Genomic DNA, 26,029 nt, shown 5'->3' with positions numbered 1-26,029 from the left:
GGCGGCTTCATCATGCATGAACGAAGATCCAACATTCATTGTCTCCATGAATGTCGCATCATCGACTCTACATTGCAATGAAATTCATTACTATACGGCTAGGTATGCATCTAAAACTAAAATTTCGACGAGAAGTAGTGTTTTTTACCTCTCGGGGATTTCATCATGCACCGTATGTGCGCCCGCGCGGTTGCCGGACGAAGGCACCGGCTGGTTCGTCGTCGTCGTCGGAGGAGGAGGCGTCTGGTTCGTCGGAGGAGGAGGAGGCTGCGGCCGACGGGAGGCGGGCGCCTTCGCTTTCTTCGGCGGCGCGACGGAGGCGACACCGATGTACGGGCGTTTGGTCGACGGCGCCTTCCCCCTCCACGGCGTGGGCCGCGCGTTGCCGGCGCCCTGCGCGGCTGCCATCTGTGCGGCGGCTGCACCTGCGTGCAGCGCCCCGCGCGGCGGGACGAAGAGCGCGCGCGCAGCAGCCATTGCGTTGCCGCCGTCGGCGCCGCCGCTAGGGTTTGGCGGCGGCGCGGCGGAAGCGGCGGCGGCGGAGGGTGGGACGAAGTAGGGAGGGGTTGGTGGGCTGCCGGAGGGCCGTCCATCGTCGGGATTTCGCCGGCGGCCGCGCGGAGACGATGGATTGGGCGCTCGGGCGGCGACGCGGAAGGGGAAGTTTCAGCGCGGGGTTTTTTTAGCGCGTGGACGAGCGATGTCGCGCGCTGTAGCCGACGCGTCACATATGCCACTCCGGTTTGTGCAAAACGCCACCGCGCCCTAAAAATTTTACAGCACCGCGCCGTTTACCGCGCCTGCTGGAGCGCCAGATTCCCTCCCACGCGCGCTATATCGGATGTTTTTTGCAGCGCGGCCTATATAGCGCGCCTGTTGGAGATGCTCTAAGGTTGGATAGACTACATAGAATTGTCCTGCTACTTATTTATGAGCAGCCGTCAGTTATCTTGTGTTGCTACGCAAATGGCTAAAGGTAAGCATGGCAACCAGAACATAATGTATGCCCAATTCGTTGTTAACTGAATTGGAAAAAAAAGACACTTATTTGTTTGACAGTATTCACTGTCAGTCATCAGATGACGAAAAGTAATGTGTATAACCTATTCACTTCTAGCATAAACTAGAGCTCCATCCAACCCTCGCAATTCATAATGGTCATGGAAAAGTACAAACTGCTTCAGATGCCTAGCGAGACTTTGAAAGGGATGGTGATGGAAATACAACAAAGTCAAGCACGCCGGACATTATAGAAGACTCACAGTAATAACATTCGTTTGGGTCAACGCTTCAGCAACTAATGGCAAGCTTTACTCAAAAGCTGCACCTTCCATTTCGCCACTACTTTCTATTTTCTAACCTGGCAAACTGTCGATAGAAGAAAACTGAAAGTGAAACTAGAGTTATTAGAAGATAAAAGAAAAATGAAACTACAGTGACTGCATATCCTGTACTGATAGAATTGATTGACCAGCCAGTGAATAATGGCGTAGTGTCAAAAAACATCCATGAGCAGCTAATGAAAGTTACTAGGTTCCCAAATTTCCACTTCCCCAGTTGCTTTCTAGGTTCTGGCAGTGCTTGTCCTGATCAAGCATCCTACCTGTTTCTTTAGATCAACAGGGGTTCACCCCGGTTCCATCAAAATGAAACCGAAACAGAACAGAGTAGTCTTACTGTCACCAAGTTCAACTGAAAGTAACTCTAGCTAGCCTAGAGGATCTAGAACATTAAGTTTCAGTAACGAATTTTATTACATCACAGCTTAAAACGCCAATCCTAGCTCAGATCTTCAGATATCAGGGAGCCGTATCATCAGCGCACGCAACCTGTTTCAGCCTCTTCAGCGGAGTGGATCCTGGGATCGGCGACCAACAGCTCAGGTCCAGAGGAGATGCTGGGCTTAGCACCGCCATCTTCTTACTCCAGGTGTTTGCGTCGCGGTCCAGAGAGCCAAAGAGCTGTGGCTAGACATCTGAGATCTTCAAGATCCTACCTGTTCAGTCAGGAAGTCATGATTCATGAACAATCACGATGGATCCAGTGAACAGCCAGCTTATTCAAACAAGACCTTGTGATCTGCAAGTGGGATATAAACACTCACTACTGTGCTAAGCAAGGCAACCAGAACATAACATATGCCCAATCCATTGCTAACAGCCTGACATTAAAAAAAGACACTTATTTTGTTTGACCATGTTCACCATTACCCATCAGATAACGGAAAGTAATGGACCTATTCACCTCTAGCATAAACTAGAGCTCCATCCAACCACTACTCATAAATCACAATGGCCATGGAAAAGCACAAACAGCTTCAGATGACAAACGAGACTTTGAAAGGGATGAAGACCAAAAATACAACAAGGTCAAACACACCTGACTTGGTCCAAAGGGGTGACAAACTAAAACTCGGAGTAACAACATGTTGTTTGGATCAACGCTCCAGCAACTAATGGCAAACTTTACTCAAAAGGTGCACTTTACATTTTGCAACTATTTCTGAACTGTCAGACTGAACCCGTCAAATGGAAAAAAAAAACTAACATTGAAACTGGAGTTAGAAGGTTAAAAAACCCGAAAGACCGTGACTTCATAACACTATATTGATAGAATTCAACAGCAGTTAGTGAATAATGGTGTAGCCTCAAAAACATACCCTGAACAGCTAAAGAAAGTCAATATGTTCTTCTGGAGAAGTATTGATATGATATTGGTGAAACTATTCCATCTTCTAACGCCCTTCAAATTCCTCTGTTTCAAAAATTGCATGAGGATAAGATGTGAACCGTACTGATGAATTCAATATGGGCTGCCTCTTGGTGAAGAAAGCTTTTGGTGAAGAGGATATCAGAGTAGTATCTAACTCTGGCCTTAATGATGCTGAACAAGTTTCTGATGCTTTAAAAAATGGAAACAGTGACAAGGAACTGCTTTCATTATCCCACTCAATATTATCCCACCATGTTTTCTCCCCTCTGATCCTCTTCAGTTCAGCCATTTTCCCAAAATACAGTTTCTTCATCTTCGGGCAAGCAAATATATCAATGTATTCCAAAGAAGGAAAGTCCAATTTAGAATTACATATTTTTTCCAAGCTTTGCAATGAATTTAATTGCAAAATTTTCAGTTGACGAAATTCATGCACTGGTATTTCATATCGCACTTCTGGATCAATAGAATTATGTATGTCAACTAGCTGCCTCATGTTATCACAGCAAGACACATTCAAATGCTCCAGATATGGTAGATTTAAAATGCAGGATAGATCTACCAGGTGATTAGTTCTTCCCACTGTAAGGACACGAAGGTTCTGAAGATGATCCAAACTAATCTTCTCAAGTCCAGGAAGATCCCAAAAAGTGAGAAACTCCAGCCGGGGAAGACGTTCTCCATAACACTGTGGCTTGTTAGTAATACCGAAGTCCTTTAAATCAAAACAGCCCATTACATTCAGAACAAAGATACTTTCTGGTAAAGTGAGAGTAAGAGACCTCTCCCCATCCAATTCATATAAACCAAGACATCTCAAGTGGATTCCAGGTATGTCAAAAAGTCTCTGCAGGGTAGTCACTTTCTTTGTTGTTATTCCTAGAGATTTTAGTTCTCTAGTTAAGAAAGATAACTCTTCGATTCTGAACTCATCATAATCCATGTGGTTTCCTGAATCTAAATCTGCTTCGTGGCCAGCATACCTGCTACCATATAGGTTTAACACTTTTAGCATTGACAAATTTGTAAGAACACCATAAGGTATCTTCTCCAAGAAATCCATATAGCTCAAGTCCAAGAACCTCAGCTTTCTTAGTTTCCCAATAGCTCTAGGCAATAGTTTAATGTGTGTTTGCATTAGTTTGAGATACTGGAGTTCAACCAGTGTGCCAATCTCTTCTGGAAGTTCCCTGATGGGAACCCAAGAAAAATCCAAGTAGGTCACAGATAAAATGCTCTTTAAAAAAGAAGGTGGCATCACCTTCAGCCGAAAGTTTTGCTGTAGTGAAAGAAATTGCAGGTTTGGACAGTTCATGGCCTGAGGAAATTGAGTGATATAATTGCACATGAGTGATATCTTGCTGGCTGACCTAAATGTTTCGATGTCCCTGTTAGAAATGTTATGAAGTCCTACCCCTGCTTGAACAGTGCATTTCATGTGCCCTTCAGTGCAATCAGAAGATATCCAAAGTGACATGTCTCTGATGATGTCATGCACTCTCACCTCATCTTCTAGGTAACTGGTCTCCAATAAGCATGCATTCTTCAAGTATTCAATAATGGAGTAACCTTTGTCGTATGCTTCCTCCATAGTATCATACTCTATCAAACCCATCCCTATCCAACAGTCTATGAGTTCAACTTTCCAAATTGAGTAATCTTCGGGCCACAAAGAACAACATAAGAAGCATTCTTTGATCTGTTTATCCTGCAGATAATCGTAACTTATCTTTAGCCTAGTGTATATGTTGCTAACATTCCCCATATTTGGGATCTCATGAATGCGAGACTTCTTCAGAAATGACAAAGCAAGTGCCCACTCATGACAAGTTTTCTTTGTAGACATTGCACGGCCAATAGTTACAAGAGCAAGGGGCAAGCCACCACATTCTTCTGCAACTTCATATGCTAACTTTTCAATCCTAGGATCTGAATTAATGACTCCTTCTTTTGCTTTTTCTTTGAACAAGTTCCAAGCTTTCTCTGGGTCCAAGCATTCCAGAAAGACCACACGGTGAGCTTCCATATGTCCACAAACACTCTCGTAACGTGTTGCCAGAACTACCTTCTGTTTATTCAGGCCATTAGGATATGGAATACCGACTTCTGCTAGATCCAAATAATTCCATAAATCATCTAGCAGGAGCAAGAACTTCTTCCGCCTCAAGAAACTTAACATGATTGATGCCCGAGTTTCAATGCTAGAACCTGGCTTCTGGAAGAGTCCAATCTTTTCAGATATGTCTGCTTGAAGCTGCCCTATTCCACACGCCTTGGAGGCTATAGCATAAATAACAAGGTCATATCCATAGGCTTCTTCGATTACATCCAAGAAATGATTGTTGATTTTCCTGAGCAAAGTGGTCTTACCAACTCCTCCCATTCCCCATAACCCAACAATTCCAACTCTGTCATCCTTCAGGTACTGGAGAACTCTGGTCAAGTTACAGTCTGTTCCTTGTGTTGGATGTACAGTGGGCATTTCTTGCACAAAACATGGCGGAATCTCAATGGAAACTTGTTTGAACGATCCCTTTTCATGCAACCTCTCAGCTTCCTTGAGTTTCTTGGCGGCCTGCATACCAGTTTCATAATCTGACCAATAACTGAAAGACTGTGCCCTTCTCTTCCTGTGCCCGTGTTTCATCTCAATCACTTCACTTTCTATTGCTGCCACCTTTTCTAGCCATTCTACGACTTCAGGATTACATGTTTCTTGCTTCCTTTCAGAGTTCATAAGACGAATTTGGATTTCCTGTTTCCTGGCTTCTAGATTCTTTATTGTGCTGTCCAGCTTGCCAATATTCTCTTCCTTTTCTAATAAATATCTCATGCGTGTAATCACAGGATTCCATAAGTGGGATGCCAGAGTACTAGTCACGAAATCAATGAGCGTACAAACAGCCATGTATAAGAGTGAAAAGAGGCAATGGAGAAGGCGGTGGTTTCACCAGCTGAAAATCCTCCAGTTGGCAACAAATATCACAATTTGAACTACACAGACCGTTAAAACTGAGTCCTGCAGGTGAGATTGCGAGGAGCTTGAGATATGTTCTCATACACATTCAATAATCAGTATAAAATACAAACATACGAATCAGCCAAAACATCCCAGTATATGGCGGCGACTGGTTTTGTGTTTCTACAATGTACAACTTAAGTTCTTCCTAAAAATTTATGATTAGGTTCTCCCCACCCACCAAAAAAAGATGTGGAGATTAGATGTACACACAGGTAAAAGCACATGATACTTTGTGTTATTCAGTTTTCTCCTTTCTACAGGGAAATATCACATGAAGTTGCTACTAAAAGCTTCGTGTGGAAGTGGCGCAACTTAGAAGATAGAGTAGAATGACATATGCAGTTAAAATTCTAGAGTAAGCCTGTTCCAGTTTAATTGATTAGATAGAAGATTATTCCAGTTTCTTATATGAAGAATATACAGCTGGATATACAAAAACGTTGACCAGAGGGGGAAGGATCACTCCCTTGACTATACGTTGTTGGTTCGAATCCGGGTGCTAGCCACCTAGCCAGAGCTTGGTTCTCAATACAGCTGGGATATATATCATCCTATTATCATACTTTGTGGCCTTATTCCAGTCAAATTGAGCTGGCACAAGACTAATAACGCCCACATTGATAGAGTAAAACAGCATATGAGGCCTTATTCAGGTATATATAATGGAGGAAAAGGAGCCCAGACCTTAATGACCAGTTGATCAAGCACAAATGAGGAGAAAGAAGTAAAGAAGTGTGTGAAAGTAGGCCAGAAAGGGAAGGAGATCCCGGCCCGTACCTTGAGAGACCCTTGAAGCATTAACCCTCTGTCCGTCTGGTTAGCAAACTCGGCTCGTCGGTTGAGAGAGAGAGAGAGTGAGTGAGCCGCAGCGGGAGGTTGAAAAGAAGAAGCCGTGTGGAGGCGCAGCTCACTGGAAATTTCGGAGGCGACCGGCAGAGAGAGATTCTTGGGGTGAAATTCCCCGCGCCGACTTCGGTTGGCGCGGCCATGGCCATTGCTTCCGCTGACTCGCCTCCTCGGTGAACTGTCCTCCCTCTAGGAAAATAGAGTAGCTGCTAGCGGACTGCGACTGGACTGGAGTGCCGGCGGGGCAGCGACGGCGACCGCGGATCTGACCTGCCGACCAAAGCCTGCCGCTGGACTGCTGTTTCCCCTTTTTTTTTGTTGATGAGCGTGGTTTTTTTTTTTTTTTTGAGAATATGTTGATGAGCGTGGCTGGTTGAGGGCTAGAAATTAGAAGGCTTTAAGCCCGCTTCTATCCACCGCTACTCCCTAGGCCCGTCTGTTTACGGCCCGCATTTGGTTTCAGCGATTCTTTTTTGTTCTTGTTCTCCAATATGCTGCTTAAGGTTGTTTCGGTGAATGGTGAATTCAAAAGTTAAATGGGAAAAACGTTGTTTGAAAACATAAAGAGTAAGAATTACTCCTCGTGCTGCCACACGTAGGACTTTATGCCACGGTTTTGTTTTCTCTGACTTAAGTATGCTTGAAAATTTCAACCGAACAATTTTGTTCTTGTAAATTAATGAGACGAGTTATAACTTTGGCCTCCATTAAAAAAAAAAGAATCAGCTAGCCCAGCAGTCATGGTACGTACTCGGAGTATCACTAGTATGTAAATTAAATTACAGAAATGCTTGGTAACACTGACACTGTTGTCAACCACGTATTTTCCCTCACGAATGCAGGGTTAGGAAGTGGAATTCATGTGCGGTTCGATGTACCTTCTAGCTAAGGGCTCATTTGATTTATATGATAGAAAAAGCATAGAAATAGGAAACGCATATGATTAAGATGTCATACTTAGTTGAATTACATAGGAAGATGAATTCTCTTTAATTATACTAAATGAATTTCTACATTATGTAGGTCATACCTAATGTTTTGTTTCTACGGGATTTGCACTACAGGATTCTTATAGAATTAGTTTCTATATAATATATTCATTTGAATCAAACTATTGTATGAATTTTTTTCATAAAATCTAAATCCTATACAATTTTAATATAAATTATATGAATCGAATCCCTCAGCCTCTCTTATATTTTCTCCATCTGCTTGGGTAGTAGAGAGTTGTAAGTTGACGGTCATATATCAAGACAAAGGATATTGTGTTGTGTAACCGTACTTCTAATATTACCTCTGGTCTATAATGTAAATGACTTGTTCAAAAAAAAAATGTAAATGAAGTTTTTTTTGAGATTTATCAAAATTTAGATGTATCTATCTTAGTCAATTTTCGTGAGATAGAAGGAGTAGTATGCTTTCAAACTGTTTTACCTTGCCAAAACCGGAAAGTGTCTTTTGTTCCTGAGAACTAGTGATCGATTCGTTTTAGAAAATATCTAAAATCCGAATGATGTAACCTACACGCATCTCGGTGCTCTGCAAAAATGAAAAAATCTAATGAAATTTCAAGGTTTGAAAATATAAATTATTTGTAATTAATATTTTACATGTTTTTTTTGGATAAATCAGTAGCTAAATTCAGATTTTTTTTACTCGTACATATGATTTTTGATCTTTTCATAACAAAGAGATCACTTGTGTCCCCAGAGCCAAAAATCTCTACTCTACCAAAAACATACTCCCTCCGATCCGAAAAAAATGTTGGACGGGCTATTTCGCAAAAACAACCTCGCATTTGTTATTTTCTCAACCCGCACTCCATCTTCTTGTTCGGGTGGATCTCCATCGCCGCCCCCTTGGTCCCTGCCGCCGCCGCACCCCCTTCCCCGCCTCCTTGCCACGCACCCGCGACATCACCCCGCCGCCATGCGCGACCTCTATCTCCGCCACCAGCTCCTCCCCTCATCCTCGCCAAGCCCCACCTTCCGAGTTGCTTCCTCCATGCGCTCGCCAAGTCCGGCCACCCCCACGATGCCGCCCGGGTCTTTGAACAGATGCGCGCGCTCGGCTAGGCCCTCGACACGCAGGGCTGTACTGTGCTCCTCACCGCGCTCGCCACGGCCGGGCTGACGGTCACCGCGCGTGAGGAGCGATGTGCGTGCGGGAGCAGATGGGGAGCGGTTTCGAGGCCATCATACATGGGATGCTAACGATGCGAGCGGGTTGGATTTTTCTATCTTAGAAGGGTTTAATTGTAAAACATAAATATACTAGCGCTCCGACACTTATTTAGGATCGGATGGAGTACTACATTGTAGAATCTAAAGGTATAATAGATGCCCCCCATAGGGGGTGTCACAACGATTTACGATTCTGGGCCATCGGATCTTTACATCAGTGCAATCTCGTCCGTTCGTTGTGGCCCAGAGCAAGTGTGATGGTTGGCTGTGTCGAGCGTGGGTCTTTTCTCCCGCTAGGTAAAGCCATGCAATGGCTGTGTTTTACCCTCCTGTGGCTGCACGTGGGTCCCATGTGCAACCGGGGCCGCTCGTCGGTCGCTGTGGTGGGCTTCCAGTTGGTCACGCGGGGCTGCGGGCGTTGGGTCATCAGCTCACCCAATCCCCGTTCCATTCTTCTCCCCCAATCCCTCAGTAGCTCATCTCCCCCAATCCCTCCAAACCCTAGGCAAATCCCCATCTCACTGGCTGCTTGCTCTCGCTCGTCCCTCTTCCTCGGCTCCAATGGCGCGAAGCCGCCGACACGCTGCCCCTCCCCTTTCTGGTTCCGTCCTCCGTACCCACCAGCATCGGCCCGAGTCGTCCCCAGCGCCAACTCGTCTTCGTCTACGTCTCCGGCGTTGAGAGATGGCTCAACAACGTGGAAGGATCTCGCAAGTCGACCTCCGCCTCCTGCAGCCCCACTAGCGGCGGCACGAGCAACACAACCTCCATCCCTCGTGGTCCCCTACATCCTCACGGAGGATGCTAGGCAGTAGCACGGTGGCCTGCCCTCCTCCATCTCTTCTTCCAGGTTCATCTTCCTCTGTCTTCCTCTGTCTCTCTACCTCTCTCCCCCACCCCCTTTCCTAGAGGACCCTTTCTTCTTGTGGAGAAACATATCAGAATTTCGTTTTGGTTTAGTTTGTGATACTTCCAAGTTATTAGATTCGAAAAATTAATCGACTATGTAGTAGTTTGTAGTGGATGCCAATTGTTCTATCCAGAAAACGTATTTACATACTAATTTCATCCAGTTAAGATTTTTAGATTTCTGTTTTATTTTGGGGTCTGGTTTGCTTCCATGTTGTACCGATCTGATTTGTTGAGTGTTCTCCACCCATCTGATGCAGTTAAAAAAATTAATCAATTGTACTGATAGATGCATCGAGCATAAGCACGCCGGCGCTCTCTCCCCATGTCTGTGAAATCTGATGGAGTTGGATATCTCTTGTGCCACGAGGATGCAGCCAAACAAACCATGTGGTCAATCCTTGATATGTGAATTTGGTAATTGATTTGCCTGCTAACTCAATTTCTAGACCAAGCGCTATTGGTGATTATAGTTTCTTTTTATTTTCCTTTTTTCTTTACATGTGTATTCTGAATTTTTGATCTGGTCCATCAGGTTGGTATGGTCATGGCCTATTCTTTCTCTGGTCGTAGCAACATGAAGGCTGATGTACCCGATCCTCCTGGAGATGGCATAGAGAGGCTGGATGGGTCCACTCTCTTATGGATGGAGTCTGGTTCCGGCAATGAGTTTGCGCTCTGCTTTCTCGACGATGTCGCCATCTCCCCGGTCACGGCGGCGCTCTCGACGCTGTTGCAAGCTCGCGCAGCTTCGCGTGCTAGTGGTGCAAGGGGCGGCCGTCGCCTCTACTAGGCTGCACGCCATGAACTGGGTTAGTAGGTTTTACCATGTCACTTCTAGCTCAACTCTATACATAATTCTACATTTTTTAGTAGCTTATCTTGCTTTGTTCCAATGTTAGACAACAACAGTTTGGTAGTAGATGGAAATAGTGCAGAATATGATTTTTTTTTTGAATTTGGGAGGAAGTGCATCGTGCAAAGTTTGTTGATAATTAACCCAACAAGCAACATAGTATCATATACCAAGGAAAACATTGTTGATGACAAGCAAGAGCTTCATGTGGTTGTGCACGGGATATAGCATGTTTCAGTAATGGAGTCAAAAATATACAATCGAGCTCTCCATAGAGCTTGATGGAGCTGACCCTCCCCTTCCTCTGCCTCGACAGCTGGTACCAACACCAACCTCGGACACCTGCGAGCGGCAAGTGCCACCGTGCACTCGGTAGTTGGCTAATTCAAGGTTACCGCCGTCAGTCCCCTGCTCGACCTTGCTGCGACTGAGGCATACAATATCACATTGCTCCACACAAGGTATGTCGTATTTATTTTCTCTCTGCCCAGCTGATTTCATCACTTAAATTTCTCGTTTGAGATTGTAGGCAGTTTTCATATGGCGTTTGTCCACACAAGTATTCCATGTGCATTTGAGTCAGTTTTAGAACTCAATGCAACCTGTATGAGAAATGCTCCCTTTCACTCCTTAAATTTTTATGGTTTCTGTAGTGGCAATAGTTACAGTAAATGTGCAGAAGCAGAGTTATCATTTTTCAGTGCTATGGATACCCCTACAGATATATGAAATTGATACACACACAGCTGAATAGGTTGTGTTTAAAATATCAAGTCACTTCATAGCAACACACCTACACTCCATTGGCTGTATGTGCACTTGATCATCATCTAACAATATCCAAACAATTATCTTCTTTGTGCAGAAGAAAATGGCATATTTTAGCATTCTAGCTTCCTCGCTGGGGAGCTACATCTCCTGCTGGTAGGTTAGTTGCTGAAGATGGGGTTCTTAATGTACTTTAATTATATCTTCACTGGCTAATTTTAGTTTGCAGGGTATGGTCAGCAAGAATTTGTTATTAATTAACATGATTAAAGTGTCAGCAACTTGGTGCACAACCTACTCCTATAATCTTAACGTCTAATCGACCAAGCTGCCCATTCTTGAGTTATGACGACAGAGAACAAATTTGGATCTGATTTTTCAAATTTAATCCTCAGATCTTCCTATATTTGTTCGTGCGGTTTTGTGTGTGGAAGAAGGACATGCATGTTCGAGCTTGGCGCAGACGCACATCATTTCGATCTGGTATGTCCATTTGTTGAACACGGGAACTCATTAATCTTGTGTTGTTAAGAAGAAGAAATTAATAGAAGAGCCAACTCTTGTGTTGTTTTGTAGTGAAATTTTGCACATGAGGTACCGATGGAAACAACTACTTTGAAGGAATCTGATGCTTCAGTTCACCATTTGGGAGATCTAAGAGGCATTCTGTCTCTGCAAGAAAATTTGCAATCTGTAAGATATAATGATACGTTTTCTCTTTGGGAAGGTATCATTCATATATTCTCCCTGGCTATAGGTATTTGACAGATGGTTCGATTTGCAATGGTGTGGTCTGTATCCCTCGAGCCATGCCTCGAGCAATGGTGTGGTCTATATTTGAGAGATAGTTCGATTAAGATTGTTATGTTACCCATATTGCTAGGCACCGAGATCTTTATGATATATATATTTCCCTTTAGCTTGATCTCCGTGACCAAAAATACAACATTAAAAAGCTAGGATTATTTCTTATTTATGTTTTATATGTGCAAATGATCCCCGTGAAAAAAATATACATCAGTACAAAGCTAGACTTATTTCTTGTTTATGCTTTATGCATGTACATGTCCCATCAGTTCTCTGTTCTGGGTACAATTTTTTTGATATTGGTTAAGAAACTAATCAGGTAATGTCAGTACGTACAAATGCAGGTCACTATACTTAAAAGGTTAATTCAAGCCATTGCCTTTAAAGACATTGTTGTTTATGCTGCTACCTCCACCTTAGCAGTCATCATGTGCAATATGCTTCGTTTCATTACAGATTGACACATAATTTTTCATGCATTTTGTCTTCCTGCTTCGGTTACATACTTCACGGATTGTTGTGATTTCACTTTTGTTACATTATTTATTTTTATGTTGACAAGGATACTCATATCTTCTCATTTACTGCATGGAAAATCAGATAAAAAAGGAAGCATCTTAGATTGACATCCACGAAGTTCAGACATTTCAGGTGAGGACATACAATCTACGCCTCCTGTAGTTTTCCTCGGCTTCTCTAACTACATCATACTTGGGTTTTGAGCATTAATTTGCTCCCAGTTATTTGATGCAGGTACATATATATTTTTATATATTTGGTTTGATGCTCCATTGTATCCCATATATAGTTGAACTTCAGAGAAGGTTAGGTAATCGAATGGACTCCAAAATCGTTGAGACCTTAGAAATGACTTACCTGGGTGGTGCTCCACTTCTTCAGCATGGAGGACCTCCTGTCCACTAGAGGACCTAGCCGCAAAGCATATGCTACTTCCTTCACATAACTCCAGGTACCATATTTTATCTTTGTAGTATTGGTCATAGGAAAGGATAGATCAGACCTCGTGCTCGTTAAGTGCAACAAACAAATTTTCAATGATAAATTTGATTCGATGGTTAAACTTCCAAAGTGAAAATAGTAGTACGAGTAGAGTTTAAAAACAAAGGTTGTAGGGCTTGCTGAACTGATTTTAGCTCAAAGCGCAGTGCACGAGCCACCTTCTTAGGAAGCAGATTGACACGTCCTATATCATCTTATGTCGAGTTAGTAGCTACCTTCCATTCTTGGTGAAATGACAATGGATGGAAGTCATCTTACACATAAGTGTACTAATTTTAGGATACATGATGTGTGGTGTAGAACATAACAGCTTTGTAGGCCCATCGATAATCAATACTCTAGATCAGATTGTGGGCTACAGGGAGACAAAAAGATATGGTCTGCGTAGCCTACAATCGCAACACAAAATCATTCCAACAGAGATGTGTATTATATTTTCTAGGATGTCCTTTGCAATCCTGAATCTGCCATGAAATTAAGATGTTCACCAGCAACCTCCCCTACACTCCTAAACTATCACTTTACATTCTCTGAATTAAAGCAGAAGCAGGGCTGAATCTAATCTGGTCAATACCAACGCCTACACTAGCCATGCGTTCTTTAATAAGCCTTCTTCTTGGTGATATATAGATTGGCTAATTAGAGTTCAATGATGTTTCGAGCAGAGTGGTGTGAAATTATATTTCTGTCAAGGCACTATGTACCTAATACAATGAAGATGTATTCAAGAAACTTCCCAAAACACATGAAGTGAAGTTTCTGACGATATAAGAACCTGATGAGCTGCTATTAAGATCAAACCAACAAAGGTAAGGTAAAGTTTTGAATCTTTATGTTTTACTCTAGCAAAAAACTAATATTCTTGGTTATTTCTTCCCCTAATTTGCTCCATAATTCACTAATTTTACAGGAATGTAATCATTGGATTTTCACCATGGAACTCATTTTGTACATTGCTTTGAAACGGAAGTTGCCAAAATTCCATTCAACTTCCATCATTCTTTATTTGCAGAGCACCAAAACGAGGCCTAATTAGTAAATGTGATATACATTGAGACCATAATAATAAAACGCAGCTCAAATCAATACCAGCCTTGAATATGAAGTAATCCACTATCTTTTTTCCATTACCATGGTAGCTCATTAATTTCATATTTAGTTGCATATTATTTTATTTATGAACTATGTATGCATTGCTGCATAAGATTGAAATTAAGGTTAAAGATTAGCTGACATTCTATTTGGTACACTCTTTTGAACTAAAAAAAGTTACTTGTTTGCCACTGGAAAATTTCAGGTGCCTTACAAGGAAACTATGTAGAGGTAGGCAGCCCAAGTAATTAGTCATTTGGATTTACTTAAGTTTCTGAATTTCATCAGGTTTATCCTCTGCTCCATACCTCTACAAATACTTTTCTCAACCTTTACCAACATCAGTAAATCTTATGGGCATAGGAAATTGATATGTCGACCACAAGCTTGGGGGAAATAGGCTGGCTATAGATTAAAAATGAACTTGAGTAAAAGAAATATAAAATGAAAAAAGGTTGCCCAACTCAATATAACCAGTTATAATATTATGGGTTCTGCATTCACATAACATGAGTGTGAATGTGTTCCCTATCTATGGAGATTAGTTTTTTGCTAGAGTTTGTAGATCACTAGCAAATAATATATTTGGGTGGACTAAAGAAAACAAGTTTATTTTAGTATCAATTGCTACATGATCTATATATTTGTGGGGAAGCTTCACAACTAGCTAGAGACAAGAGGCTGTACTAAATAGCGCACCTTCTGGGTTTTTTTCAACTGCATCAACTCATTAATTTTTTATAATAATCAAACTTATATTGGTTAAGAATACTCCTAATATACTTATTTTTATAAAATTCCAATTAAATAGTTTAGCATTAGTATGACTTTGCAAAACTCAAGCCACCCCTCGACATTGTCAGATGAGAAATATATCCCATATTATCTCAGAAATTAAAAAAAGGTACCTATAAAGTGATATTTGTTCACTGGGGGAAATGGAGAAAGCTATATGATATTTAGTTTTTTGGAATATTTACAATACTTATATACTTTTGTTGTATAGAGTTTTATATTTCTTAATAGAAACCAACGAATCGGTTATTACAATAATTAAGAACTCGAAAGCATATTTATAAATGGTCGTCCGACTCCGTGGTAGCTGGTAAGCTCCCCAGGGTCTTGCCAGGTCAAGAATTGATGACTTATGAAACTCATCATGTTACATATTCTCCTCAGCTAGCTGGGGCCACATAATTTGAACGTTATGATGGTTCGATATTCGTTACTAATACACAAAGTTGTAGGTTTTGGTGAATCTGTTGGGTTCCTGCAGGTCCAAGGTCAAGAAATTGCGCAGACAGTTCCACTGTCCCAAGAAATGACGTCTGATGCATGCTCTGTAAAAGAGGGATATGTGTTGTACAATAAAAACCCGATAGATGGTCCTGCTCTGGTGTTTTAGGTTGTTGCAGCAGGGCAAAGCTCAGGATGTCTCCAAAGGAAAGTTGTGGCTTGCATACCTCTGTTTTTAGAAGTGAGCCAGACCCATCATTTTTTACTAAGTTGAGTGTATCTATTTGTTCCATCTCTACGCACAATGCATAGGATAAATTAATAGTTTTAGAAATACATCCACAAACACATTGCTACGTGTCTATCTGTAACATAAGAGTGTACCATTTTCATTTACATTTCGTTTTCTAATTACCATTTAAGAATTGAATCCAAGGATACCAGTTGTTTCTATATTTCATTTTGGAATGACTAAGTCGTGTGTGTTCTTCATTTATAGCTTAGTTAGTTTTATATTTTTATGCACAATTAATATAGCGATTGCCAAATCGTTTACCAAAGATGGGGAACGCATGCCAAGTCGGGCTCCTGATTCACAAACTTCTACACTTATCTAATATGATCTCCGGTCCTTTCTTGCTAGGTTTAAGCTATGGATGTCGGTGAGATTTCATCCAGGGTCATGATCAAGGCGGCGTTCACAGCATGCCAAGTCGGGCTCCTGATTCACAAACTTTTACACTTATCTAATATGATCTCCGGTCCTTTCTTGCTAGGTTTAAGCTATGGATGTCGGTGAGATTTCATCCAGGGTCATGATCAAGGCGGCGTTCACAGTTTTCCAAAGCCATTAACAACACCATACCCACCAAGGGCGAAGGGAGAAGTGCCGGTGAAATTCTCTCCGACATGTCATAAACATCATTCGATGGAGAAGTCCGACTATACAACCAACAACCTTTGACATGTCGTACTAATGACAGTTTACATAGTGTTTTTAGCTATTGAATATTTTTTATTGATGTTTTATTACCGTCGATATCTATAGATGCGTAATATAGTACTTTACAAACTGTTTACCGGAGCCGCGAGCCATGACAAGCCCCAAAATATTGCTCTATTTCCTCTTTTCTTGATTTTATATAAGTGTTTGATTGCTACTCCATTCATGATTTCGTGTGCTTTGTCCTGATTTCATCCTACCGACTTTGTTTTGTAAAATCTAAAAATCGTATTTTCATTTTTAACCCAATTTTCATCATTCTTATACAAATTGTAAATCGGTGCAAATTTCACGGGATTGTGCGCTAAGACGCACATTTAAATCTAGTAGAGTTAGAGCCGAGGTTGATGGATCTCTCGCTGATCTATGTGCAATCGTCGTCTCGAGGACTCAGGTTAGATCGGTCACTAGAGCGGCCAGTTTAAGTGCAACATGTGTGCTGCGGTGCAACGTCACGAGCAGAGAACTGTCGCCCGACCCAATCGTCGGTACGTGACAGTGACAGGAGACAGGAACTGTTTGTGTGTGTACTTAATGGTTCTGCATAAAACCACTCCACATTTGTCTCGTATGGCAGCCACTAGCGATGTCACTGTTTATACTTGATGTACGATGTGAATGCATAGACGGGCAGGTTGTGTAACGTCTTCCTCGCGTTGCCGTTTGGAATCTTGTAGCTGAACATCTTTCTCCGTGTTCGCTCGTTTGTGCTTTCTACACTTACTCTGCCATTGTACGTGCATGTGAAATTCATGCATCTAGCAGTAATCTCTTTTTTTAGCCATACATTACTTGTATTTATAAAATAACAATATAAAGTTCATACGCATACAAATAAAAGAACACAAGGAGAATACAGACAGTCCACTACAAGAGAATTGGCATGTAGAGACACTATTTTAGTCCAATAGAGACACTTAAATTTCTTTTAGTGTCTCTACGTGCTAAGAACAATAGTAATATGTATTTACATTTTAGAAGACATAAAAGAGGCATTATATTGTGTCTCTAGTGTAAATAAATGTGAAAAAACCATGTGAAAAGCAACACTCAAACTCATGACCTTAATGATTAAGACTTAATCCATTAACCAATAACCATCTCACCCTTTCACAAGTATATGTTGATACTTGGAACAAATTTCTAATTAGTATTGCCCACCAAGGCCCAAACATAGAAAAAATGTCTCTAGAGAACAAGCAAAATGCCTCAAACATTGTCTCTAGAGGAAAAGTAAAAACATACAACGAAGTGTCTCATGGATTGCCTCTTGATAACTTATCTGCGACACTTTTGGAGTGTCTCATAAGTTGTCTATAGAATGAAAATTGCAATACCTTACAGAAATGTCTCAACTAATATCCCTACATTTGAGACTATTTCTGAAGTGTCTCGAAAAGTGCCACTACAATATGCAAAGTGTCTTAATGTGATTTTTAATGAGGCAAAGTAGGAAGTGTCTCTAGTAAAATGTCTCTATGGAAGATTTTTCTTGTAGTGGTCATACTGTTGCAAACTTCTATCGCCGCAACTACCAAGCACACACGTCCTTCACCATCGTCAGAGAAGAAGAACGCCAGCAATTGATCCACTCTTTGGCGCAAAAGAGCCCCCAAACACAAGAAGTTGATGAGCCGCGATAGCCACCGGCCCATAAGACTGGATCTAGCCTGAAGGAACATCGTCCGGAGGAGCCCTCCGAGCTTCTTCGACGTCAGATCCGGGGCGAACTCAACCCTAGAATTTAGGCGGCCGGATCCCTCACCGTCTTCCGCAAACACGCAACATTTAATACCGCCACTCTAAGAGCAGCCCAACCTTGCCATCACGCCACGATGTAGCGCTAGATCGAAACCACTTAACCGGCTTCAACTCCACAAGCATCTAGCCAGTGTCAGCAACACCTTCGACGAGAAGTAGGCATGGATTAAAAGACCATTATTTCTAGAAGCACCATCAGCGTCTGCCTCACCATGACGATAAAAACGTCGAAAACCGAAAAAACTAGAACTAAAACACACATATGAGAATCAGGCCTCCCCTCTCCCTCGTGATGCCTGAGCAGGGAAGGGGAGCGACAGAGTCAGCGGAGCGAGCGCTAGAAGTTTGGATGGGAAGGCCACCTCACGTGGTTAGGTAAGTGTTTCACTTCACCTCATCACCTGATCACTGAATCAGCACGCGCATCGAGTAATATTATTCGACGATGGTCCTCTATGATTTCTGTTTGTTTGAGAGTAGCTTATCACGTGTACCACGCGATCCGATGATCCTCTATGAAAACGAATAACGAAAAAATAGGAAAACAAAAGTTAAGGTGTCACCGTTCCGTACGTTGAGAAACTTCAACGATCCCAGCTCGTGAGCGAGTCGTTAGTTATTGGCCACTCGATGTGTATAGGAGTACTGGTATAGGTTACTTTTTTTTTTTTGAATCATACTGGTATAGGTTACTTGGTTTCTCTGTCAACAGAAAGTTAGTTAGTCCGTGTGATCGATGTCTCGAACTCTCGATCAATACTTCTGTAGTATATATAGTGGACTCCGTGTGTGTTGGTTGCATGTCGTTACAAAAGACAGCTATTTCGAAGTGAGTTGGGTTCTACTCTTCTTTCTGTAGATGATCGCATGGTCATGTACTTTTCAAAGGCTAGCTACGACTGCTTTCTGATGTACAGCAAGCCTTTCAGACGTGACGGTACCAGCAGCTGAAAGGGTCAGAGGACATCCACGACCGTGACCTTCACGCATCTCGAGCTACCATCCAACGGTCACAGGATGGCCACGCGCGCATATCCTGGGGTCGTAGCTCCTAACTGTATTATCTGTATCGGACCGAGACGGCACAGAACGTAGTAATGTACTCCTAGCTAGGTAGTCCAACCACCCAACCGATCGAATCGAATCTGCGCTTTGCGTTTTGCATGGCATCCACCACCGAACCGATCGATCGTTAATTTTGACACTACTCCGGCTCTCGGACTCGGTAAATAGTGGTGCATGCATCCAACATGTACAATTTTTTAAAAAAACTAGGCAAGAGGCCTGCCGTTCATTGATATAGTGTAGGGTTTATCGTGTCCTTGTCTAAAACGATAACTTGTCTAAACCGGAGATGTATAATCATATATCCTCATTTTCGCTAAACACATTTAGTCATTTACCATGCTTCTTTTAACTCAGCCCAACAACCTTCATTTGGACATGTTAATTTGGACATTTGGTCGACTGCAGCTAGCCCCTTTTGGTCTGAAAAGTCCCAACCACTCTCTCCAGTTGAGACAAGTTATCGTTTTAGACAAGGACACGGTACCTGTGACTTTTTTTTGTGGACTCACTAGTGCTCTTATTAACATCCATAAAAAAAAGTCAGACTAGATACCTAAAATGGTACATGTTTAAATTTGCCACCGCAGGTTCTTTCGCCATATACAACTTTGTTGTGTTTCTGTAATATATCATGATAGAAATTAGTGATCAAAGTCGTGCTTTGAAGACCATACCAATGTCTCAAAAGGACAATTGATAGAAATTGTAACGCTTGCCCTACTCTTGGATGCATATGGGTGGACTCAATCGTTCTGAATATACTTGTTGACAACTGTAGAGGTTTGCATATTAGTTATCCAAGATTTTGTGGTGGTATGAGCTGTGGGGGTGGGACACACAAACTATTAGTCGTGACTCTCGCTATGAAGAATGTCCCATCTATTGTTACAAAAGCCGGTGTACCTGACAATCCATTGACGACGAGCAAAGGAAAGCGAATCAATGATGACAGCCAGGTGTTTGGGCTAACCAATTACAACATACAGTGGCGGAGCCACACATAAGCTGTGTAGTCAAATGACTACACAGTTTTTTGACAAAGCAAGCTAAAAGTGTGTAAAAAATTACTAAAATTTTATACAAATACATGTATTTAACTACACAACATCAAGCTGACAACACAGGGTTGCTGTTCTGGCTCCGCCACTGACAACATACATACCCATCGCCAGCTCGCTGGTAGTGTGTGGAGCAGCCACCTTTGTGTCACACACTACTGAGGTCGTTACCGCTGACTGTGGGAGGACACAACATCATTTGGAGGTGTATCAAATTAGCGGGAGAGGAGGGGTTCTTCAATGATTTCATCATATAGCTCAAAGTTTAGTGCATAGATACCACTTAGTGGATTCTAACTAATAGCGACCCGTCAGTATTGTTATAGTTGAGATGCATAATAAACGAAGAACGAAAAATAAAACACTGCAGGGGACACGAGATTTTAACGTGGAAAACCCTTGCAACACACAAGGGAAAAATCACGGGCGCCAGCCAGCAAAACTTCACTATTTCGGTGGTGTTTACAAACGCCGTGGGTGTACAATGATGCGACAAAACCCTAGCGGTGGCTTACAGGGAAAATATATAGACGGTGGCAACGATCCGTACCGCGGGGGCTTCGCCCCCCGCACCCCCCAGGTGCACCTGCTGGGCCTCGGTGTGGGCTAACTTCAGACTCGCTCGGCCCAAGCCTACCGGCGACGGGCCTTGCTCCGCTCGTCAGAAGTTAGCCTCTACTTGGAATTTGGATCACAATATAACAAGTATTATCTCTCATGTCAACCAGTTAACCTACATTACTCACAATGTAATTACCTCAATAAATAAGCATCCAGAAAGTAGTGAACTGTATATCTAGGTTTCAAGCACAACATGCAGGATCGACACTCGTTGCACGCATGAAACTTTGTGCCAACTGCAAAGAGTGTGCCTTCTGTGCACTCTGGATCCTATCCCTATCCTAACCTTCTCTCGCAAACATATTTTATCTCGGCCGTCACCCCTAAAGTTGGCCATCCACCTTTCGCAAGCCCATCACATCTCAGTCGTCACCCTTAAAGTTAGCCCTCCTCCTCTTGCAAGCCCATCTCATCTCGGCCATCACCCCTAAATGTGGCCCTCCTCCTCCTCTCGCAAGCCCATATGATCTCAGCCATCAGCCCTAAAGTTGGCCCTCCTCAAGCAAGTACATATGATCTCGACCATCACCTTGAAAGTTGGCCCTCCTCCTCTCCCAAATCTTGATCTACAATCGAGTCGAAATCAGACTTGTTCGTCTCTCCCTGAAAACGTCTCATCATATTCAAGACGATTGATCACCCTCTCAAAAAGGCCCTCTTCTATCCTCTCTGAAACAACTCTCCCCGAAGGTAATCTGTGCACCCGAATGTACCACATTTGTAGTTTTTGTGTGTTGTTGATAAAGAGTGAATAACTAGAAAGGTTAATTACTTTTGTGTCATAGGGATCAGTAGACCGAAGTTGCATGTGACGGGCTTGAGTAACACCGAATTTTGTCAAACCTTTGGATGATTTTTATTGAGTCGCACTCAAAAATATGCCGAGGAAAGGACCAAGAGAATGTCTTGTCCTTGTCATAAAATGTGATAATACGAGACTGTTCTCGCTTGGAGGGATGTTGTGGTTACATTCGCTGACTAGTGGTTTGACTCAATGTTATACACATTGAACATGTCATGGTGACGGTTACAAATGGTTGTCCTCTTTTTGGAACCCCACACCACCCTCATCCTCCTTATAGCATACGTACGTCAACATAGACACATCTAGACTGTGAGCTGCAGTACATCGCATTCTTTCTTTATTTGTTTGTTTCTTTCTTTGACGCGGCATAGCCGAAACAGGCCAAGAAGGCACTCTTCCAAAAACAACCCATTGTTTTACATGTACATAATTGTTCGTGGCAGATAGAGTCCAACTGCAAGCACAAAACTTTAATTTGTCCCTTCACCCTCCTTCCATATAATCCCTGTCACATACCATATGAGGAAGAAGGCGCATTAACCGGGCTTTCAGTTTCTGCTTGTTTTGGCCTGTGCCGTCATAATAAACCTCCACATATTGGACACCTTAGATTGGCACGCATCTACTACTCCCACCAACACGTCAGAAACTGATCAAGCTATATCAGCACGGACAGCACATGCCACAGAATGAAAAAAAAAGGTATAAGTTCACACTAAACAGCCTACCAGTTTATCCATCCAAACTTCCAAAGTTAGCAATCTTTTTCTGTATTTTTTTCTTATGCACAAGCTAGCCTCATGCGTACGTTACACAAAAAATAAAGTAGTTTCTTGAAGAAAAAAAGCTTCTAGTTCTCTTACGTCCAGGGCTGCTTACTCTAGCAGACTAGCACGCAGCACATAGTTACTCTAGACGATATATACGTGTAGGGATTGTGTTGAGCGTCTGAAGAAATTGTTGCAAGCGGAGCCGAGAAATTGTTGGAAGATAGCTGCAGATAGATGCCGAATCCAGGGACATCTGTGAACAGGACAGAAGAAACTGACGCAAGCCAAACAGAATGAGAAGTGGGTCGCTTCCTGACAAGGAATTTCCTCACGCTCATCAATGCACAGACCGCCAGCGTCTACGACTCGTCTCGGTCGCCGGCCTATATAACCATATCGTCGCGGAAGCGACAAGGCCGACCGCGCCCAACATTTCCATTTCCATTTCTTCACCGCGGGCAAGCCTCATGGCCTCCACGCTCCCCGACACAACGAAGAGCCTCGGCGTCCACACCGCGGTGGAGGATGGGAGCGGCGGTGGCAAGAAGCCCATTAGGTGGCCGGGGTTCGTCCACTTCTTCTTCCTCCTTTCCGTCGTCATGTGCGCGCTCGTCTACGCCCCGCGGTTCCTGGCGCCTTCTTTGACTTCCGTCGCCGGCGTCGACTTCTTCAAGCCGCGGCCGTCGCCGTTGGCTAGAGTAGCAGAAGAACAGGTACGAGGCGTCGGCGGTGGCGGCGCCAATGGGGTGGAAGACGCGCTGGTTCTCGACAATCAGGTGAATTCCCCGTGCGCGTCGATGCCCAGCCATGGCATCTGCTGCGACCGCTCCGACTTCAACACCGACGTCTGCTTCATGTCCGGCGACGTGCGCACGGACGCCGCCTCCCTCTCGTTCCTGCTCTTCCCGCCGCCGCACGCCACGCCCAACGCCAGCGTGCACGACAAGGAGGAGCGGATCCGGCCCTACACGCGCAAGTGGGAGCGGCACCTGATGGAGAGGATCCACGAGGTGCGGCTCCGTCCCGCCCGGCCAGAGGAGGCGGTATCGTCCGGGAAGCACCGGTGCGACGTGGTCCACGACGCGCCGGCGCTGGTGATGACGGCGGGCGGGTACACGGGCAACCTGTTCCACGCCTTCAACGACGCGTTCCTGCCGGCGTGGCTCACGGTGCAGCACCTCCGCCGCCGCGTCGTGTTCGTCGTCCTCGCGTACAACCCGTGGTGGGCCGGCACGTTCCGGGAGCTCGTTTCCGGCCTCTCGGACCACCACGTCATCGACATCCTCCACGACAAGCGGACGCACTGCTTCCCAGCTGGTGCGATCGTTGGGACACGCTTCCACGGCGTCCTCGCCGTCGACCCCGCGAGGACACGGGACAACCGGACACTCGTCGACTTCCACAACTTCCTCGCCAACGCCTACAGCGAGGACGTCACCACGAAGGGCAACACGCCGCCTCAACAAGAGCAGCAACAGGCGGCGCGGCGTCCAAGGCTTGGGATCTTCTCGCGCAAGGGTACGCGCGTGATCGAGAACGAGGCCGCCGTGGCGCGGCTCGGGACGTCGGTGGGGTACGACGTGTCGATCCTCGAGACGGCGAACGGCGCACCGTTGTCGTCGGAGTACGCGGCGGTGAGCACGTGCGACGTGCTGGCCGGCGTACATGGCGCCGACCTGACCAAGCTCCTGTTCCTCCGCCCGGGCAGAGCTGCGCTCCTCCAGGTGGCCCCGCTCGGCGTGCAGCCGATCGCACGGGGTTGCTACGCGGCGGCGTGCGGCATGATGGAGGTCCACTACGAGCAGTACGACGTGGTGGCGAACGAGAGCTCGTTGAGCCGGAGGTACGCCGCCGACGACGTGGTGGTGGCCGATCCGGAGAGGGCGAAGCAAGGTAAAGGATGGGACCTCGTGAAACAGATCTACCTCAGCGGCCAGAACGTGAGCCTGGATTTGGACAGGTTCGGAGACGCGCTGAGGAAGTTGCACGCCCGCGCCCTCAGGCTGCCGGTGGCGCCGTAGATGACGTGCATGCCGACGAATTTGCCGACGAGCTGCAACTTGTTGTATATCCGACGGCCGCGGCCCGAGCCCTACGAGACAAGGTGATGGTCTGCAACCATTTTGTATTCTTACTCGCCACCACACAGCTAGTGCGTGGGGTTGAATACTTTGATATAGGGAGACTTTTTCGCTGGTTTAAGGGAGCAGATCTACTCCATGAAAAAATTATGAAAACTATAATCACATAGAAAAGGGATACTGGTTTTGTAACTTAAATATGTTTAGCACTTGTGTTGGTGATATGTACGAAAATCACAAACTAATTGAGCTGCATACTAAGTTCAAAATTAATTGATATGAACTTAATACAAACATGAAAGATGTTGTGATAATTGTTTTTTTTGGATTGTTCGCAGATTTCATAATTTTTATGCAATTTTTATATTTCTCTTTTAAACCAGCGGAGGAGGGGCACACACTTTTTGCAAAGAAAAGAGGTGAGTGACTAGAAATTCGCCTAGATGGGGTTTGAACTCTGGTGGGATGGGATGTCTGCACCACCATAGTGCTAACCACCCGAGTAGTCCTCGTTTCTTTTGTTATGCAATTTGCACTAGTAAATTTCTACCATGTACCTCCAAACGTGATTTTTTCCTAATTTTAAAGCTAAAAATGCAATTTCTAAAGAGAGAAATTTGTTGACGATTCTCGAGAAAAGTTTGTTTGTTTGTATGTGCGAGGGACGACGTACACTAATGTGGAGTCATATGGACATATTTGTCAGTCGATGGTGGTTTGGCTTGTTTTCTTGGAGTGTGTTGAGTCCATGTAGTTGGCGACGTACAAAGAATGTTGCGAAGTGTGGTGTCTCGTAGTCATCACCAAATGAGATTGAGCGGGGACGAGGAGTATACATGCTAGTAGAGTGGAGTGGAAGGAGGCGGGAACTGGGCATGGCGACACCGGGATGGTGCTTGTGGTGGGTGCCTGCGGCCCCTTGGTTCCTACGAACCATACGCGACCGAGGTGGGCGAATTGACCGAGCGATGTGAGAGAGACAACCAAATTTTTTTCGAGTGGAAGTTGTAGCTGACCATGGTTGCACCTACACACCACTATTGTTTTTTTGATACTAAACAACAATAAAAATATAAGAAAAAAAAGGAGGAGTGTAGTGTAACATTATACTATGTAAAAAGGAGGAACTTTTTTTATCTGAAGAGAGGAAAAATTATAATATGTGATATATAGAAATATAACAAGTAGTAGCAAAAATATGTTAATATAATTCACTGAGTCTTATCTTCAGTCTCTCGCAAATATCGCAGCATACTAAGGAAAAATTGTACACGATCATTATAACTTTTGTACTTCTTCTGATCCACAATACTTGTTGTTGCTCAGATATATTTAGACATACTTTAGCGTGTTTATTTAGTCGTTTGAGCGACAGGTATTGTAGGTTCCAATAAGTCACCCAAGGAAAGCC

The 26,029-nt window shown here is 43.8% G+C and overlaps 2 protein-coding genes across 3 annotated transcripts; one reads left to right on the top strand and one right to left on the bottom strand.

Annotated features, from left to right (window-relative positions):
• Window positions 1–1,444: 1,444 nt before the first annotated feature.
• On the bottom strand, window positions 1,445–5,721 carry LOC124667872 (disease resistance protein SUMM2-like). Of its 2 annotated transcripts, none has more exons than XM_047205109.1 (2): window positions 2,660–5,721; window positions 1,445–2,079 (listed from the first exon to the last, which is right to left on the bottom strand). In XM_047205109.1, the coding sequence occupies exon 1, from the start codon at window positions 5,618–5,620 to the stop codon at window positions 2,735–2,737; it is 2,886 nt and encodes a 961-aa protein (XP_047061065.1). In that variant the 5' UTR covers window positions 5,621–5,721; the 3' UTR covers window positions 1,445–2,079; window positions 2,660–2,734. The 2 variants fall into 2 exon arrangements, with proteins under 2 accessions (XP_047061065.1, XP_047061064.1); XM_047205108.1 differs by having other exon boundaries at window positions 1,445–1,996.
• A 17,261-nt stretch (window positions 5,722–22,982) lies between these two features.
• Window positions 22,983–24,658, top strand: LOC124659388 (xylan glycosyltransferase MUCI21-like). Its single transcript, XM_047197278.1, has one exon. It carries the CDS (start codon window positions 23,005–23,007, stop codon window positions 24,556–24,558), a length of 1,554 nt encoding a protein of 517 aa, XP_047053234.1. The 5' UTR covers window positions 22,983–23,004; the 3' UTR covers window positions 24,559–24,658.
• The last annotated feature ends 1,371 nt before the right edge of the window (window positions 24,659–26,029 follow it).

Source organism: Lolium rigidum, chromosome 6, assembly GCF_022539505.1.
Source record: "Lolium rigidum isolate FL_2022 chromosome 6, APGP_CSIRO_Lrig_0.1, whole genome shotgun sequence".
Lineage (NCBI taxonomy): Eukaryota > Viridiplantae > Streptophyta > Magnoliopsida > Poales > Poaceae > Lolium > Lolium rigidum.
The sequence above is the reverse complement of the archived record's forward strand: the minus strand, read 5'-3'. Positions and strand labels throughout refer to the sequence as shown.

Bases quoted from the DNA above. Each gene is read 5' to 3' on its own strand.
- LOC124659388 (XM_047197278.1), top strand. From the start codon at position 23,005: ATGGCCTCCACGCTCCCCGACACAACGAAGAGCCTCGGCGTCCACACC.
- LOC124667872 (XM_047205109.1), bottom strand. From the start codon at position 5,620: ATGGCTGTTTGTACGCTCATTGATTTCGTGACTAGTACTCTGGCATCC.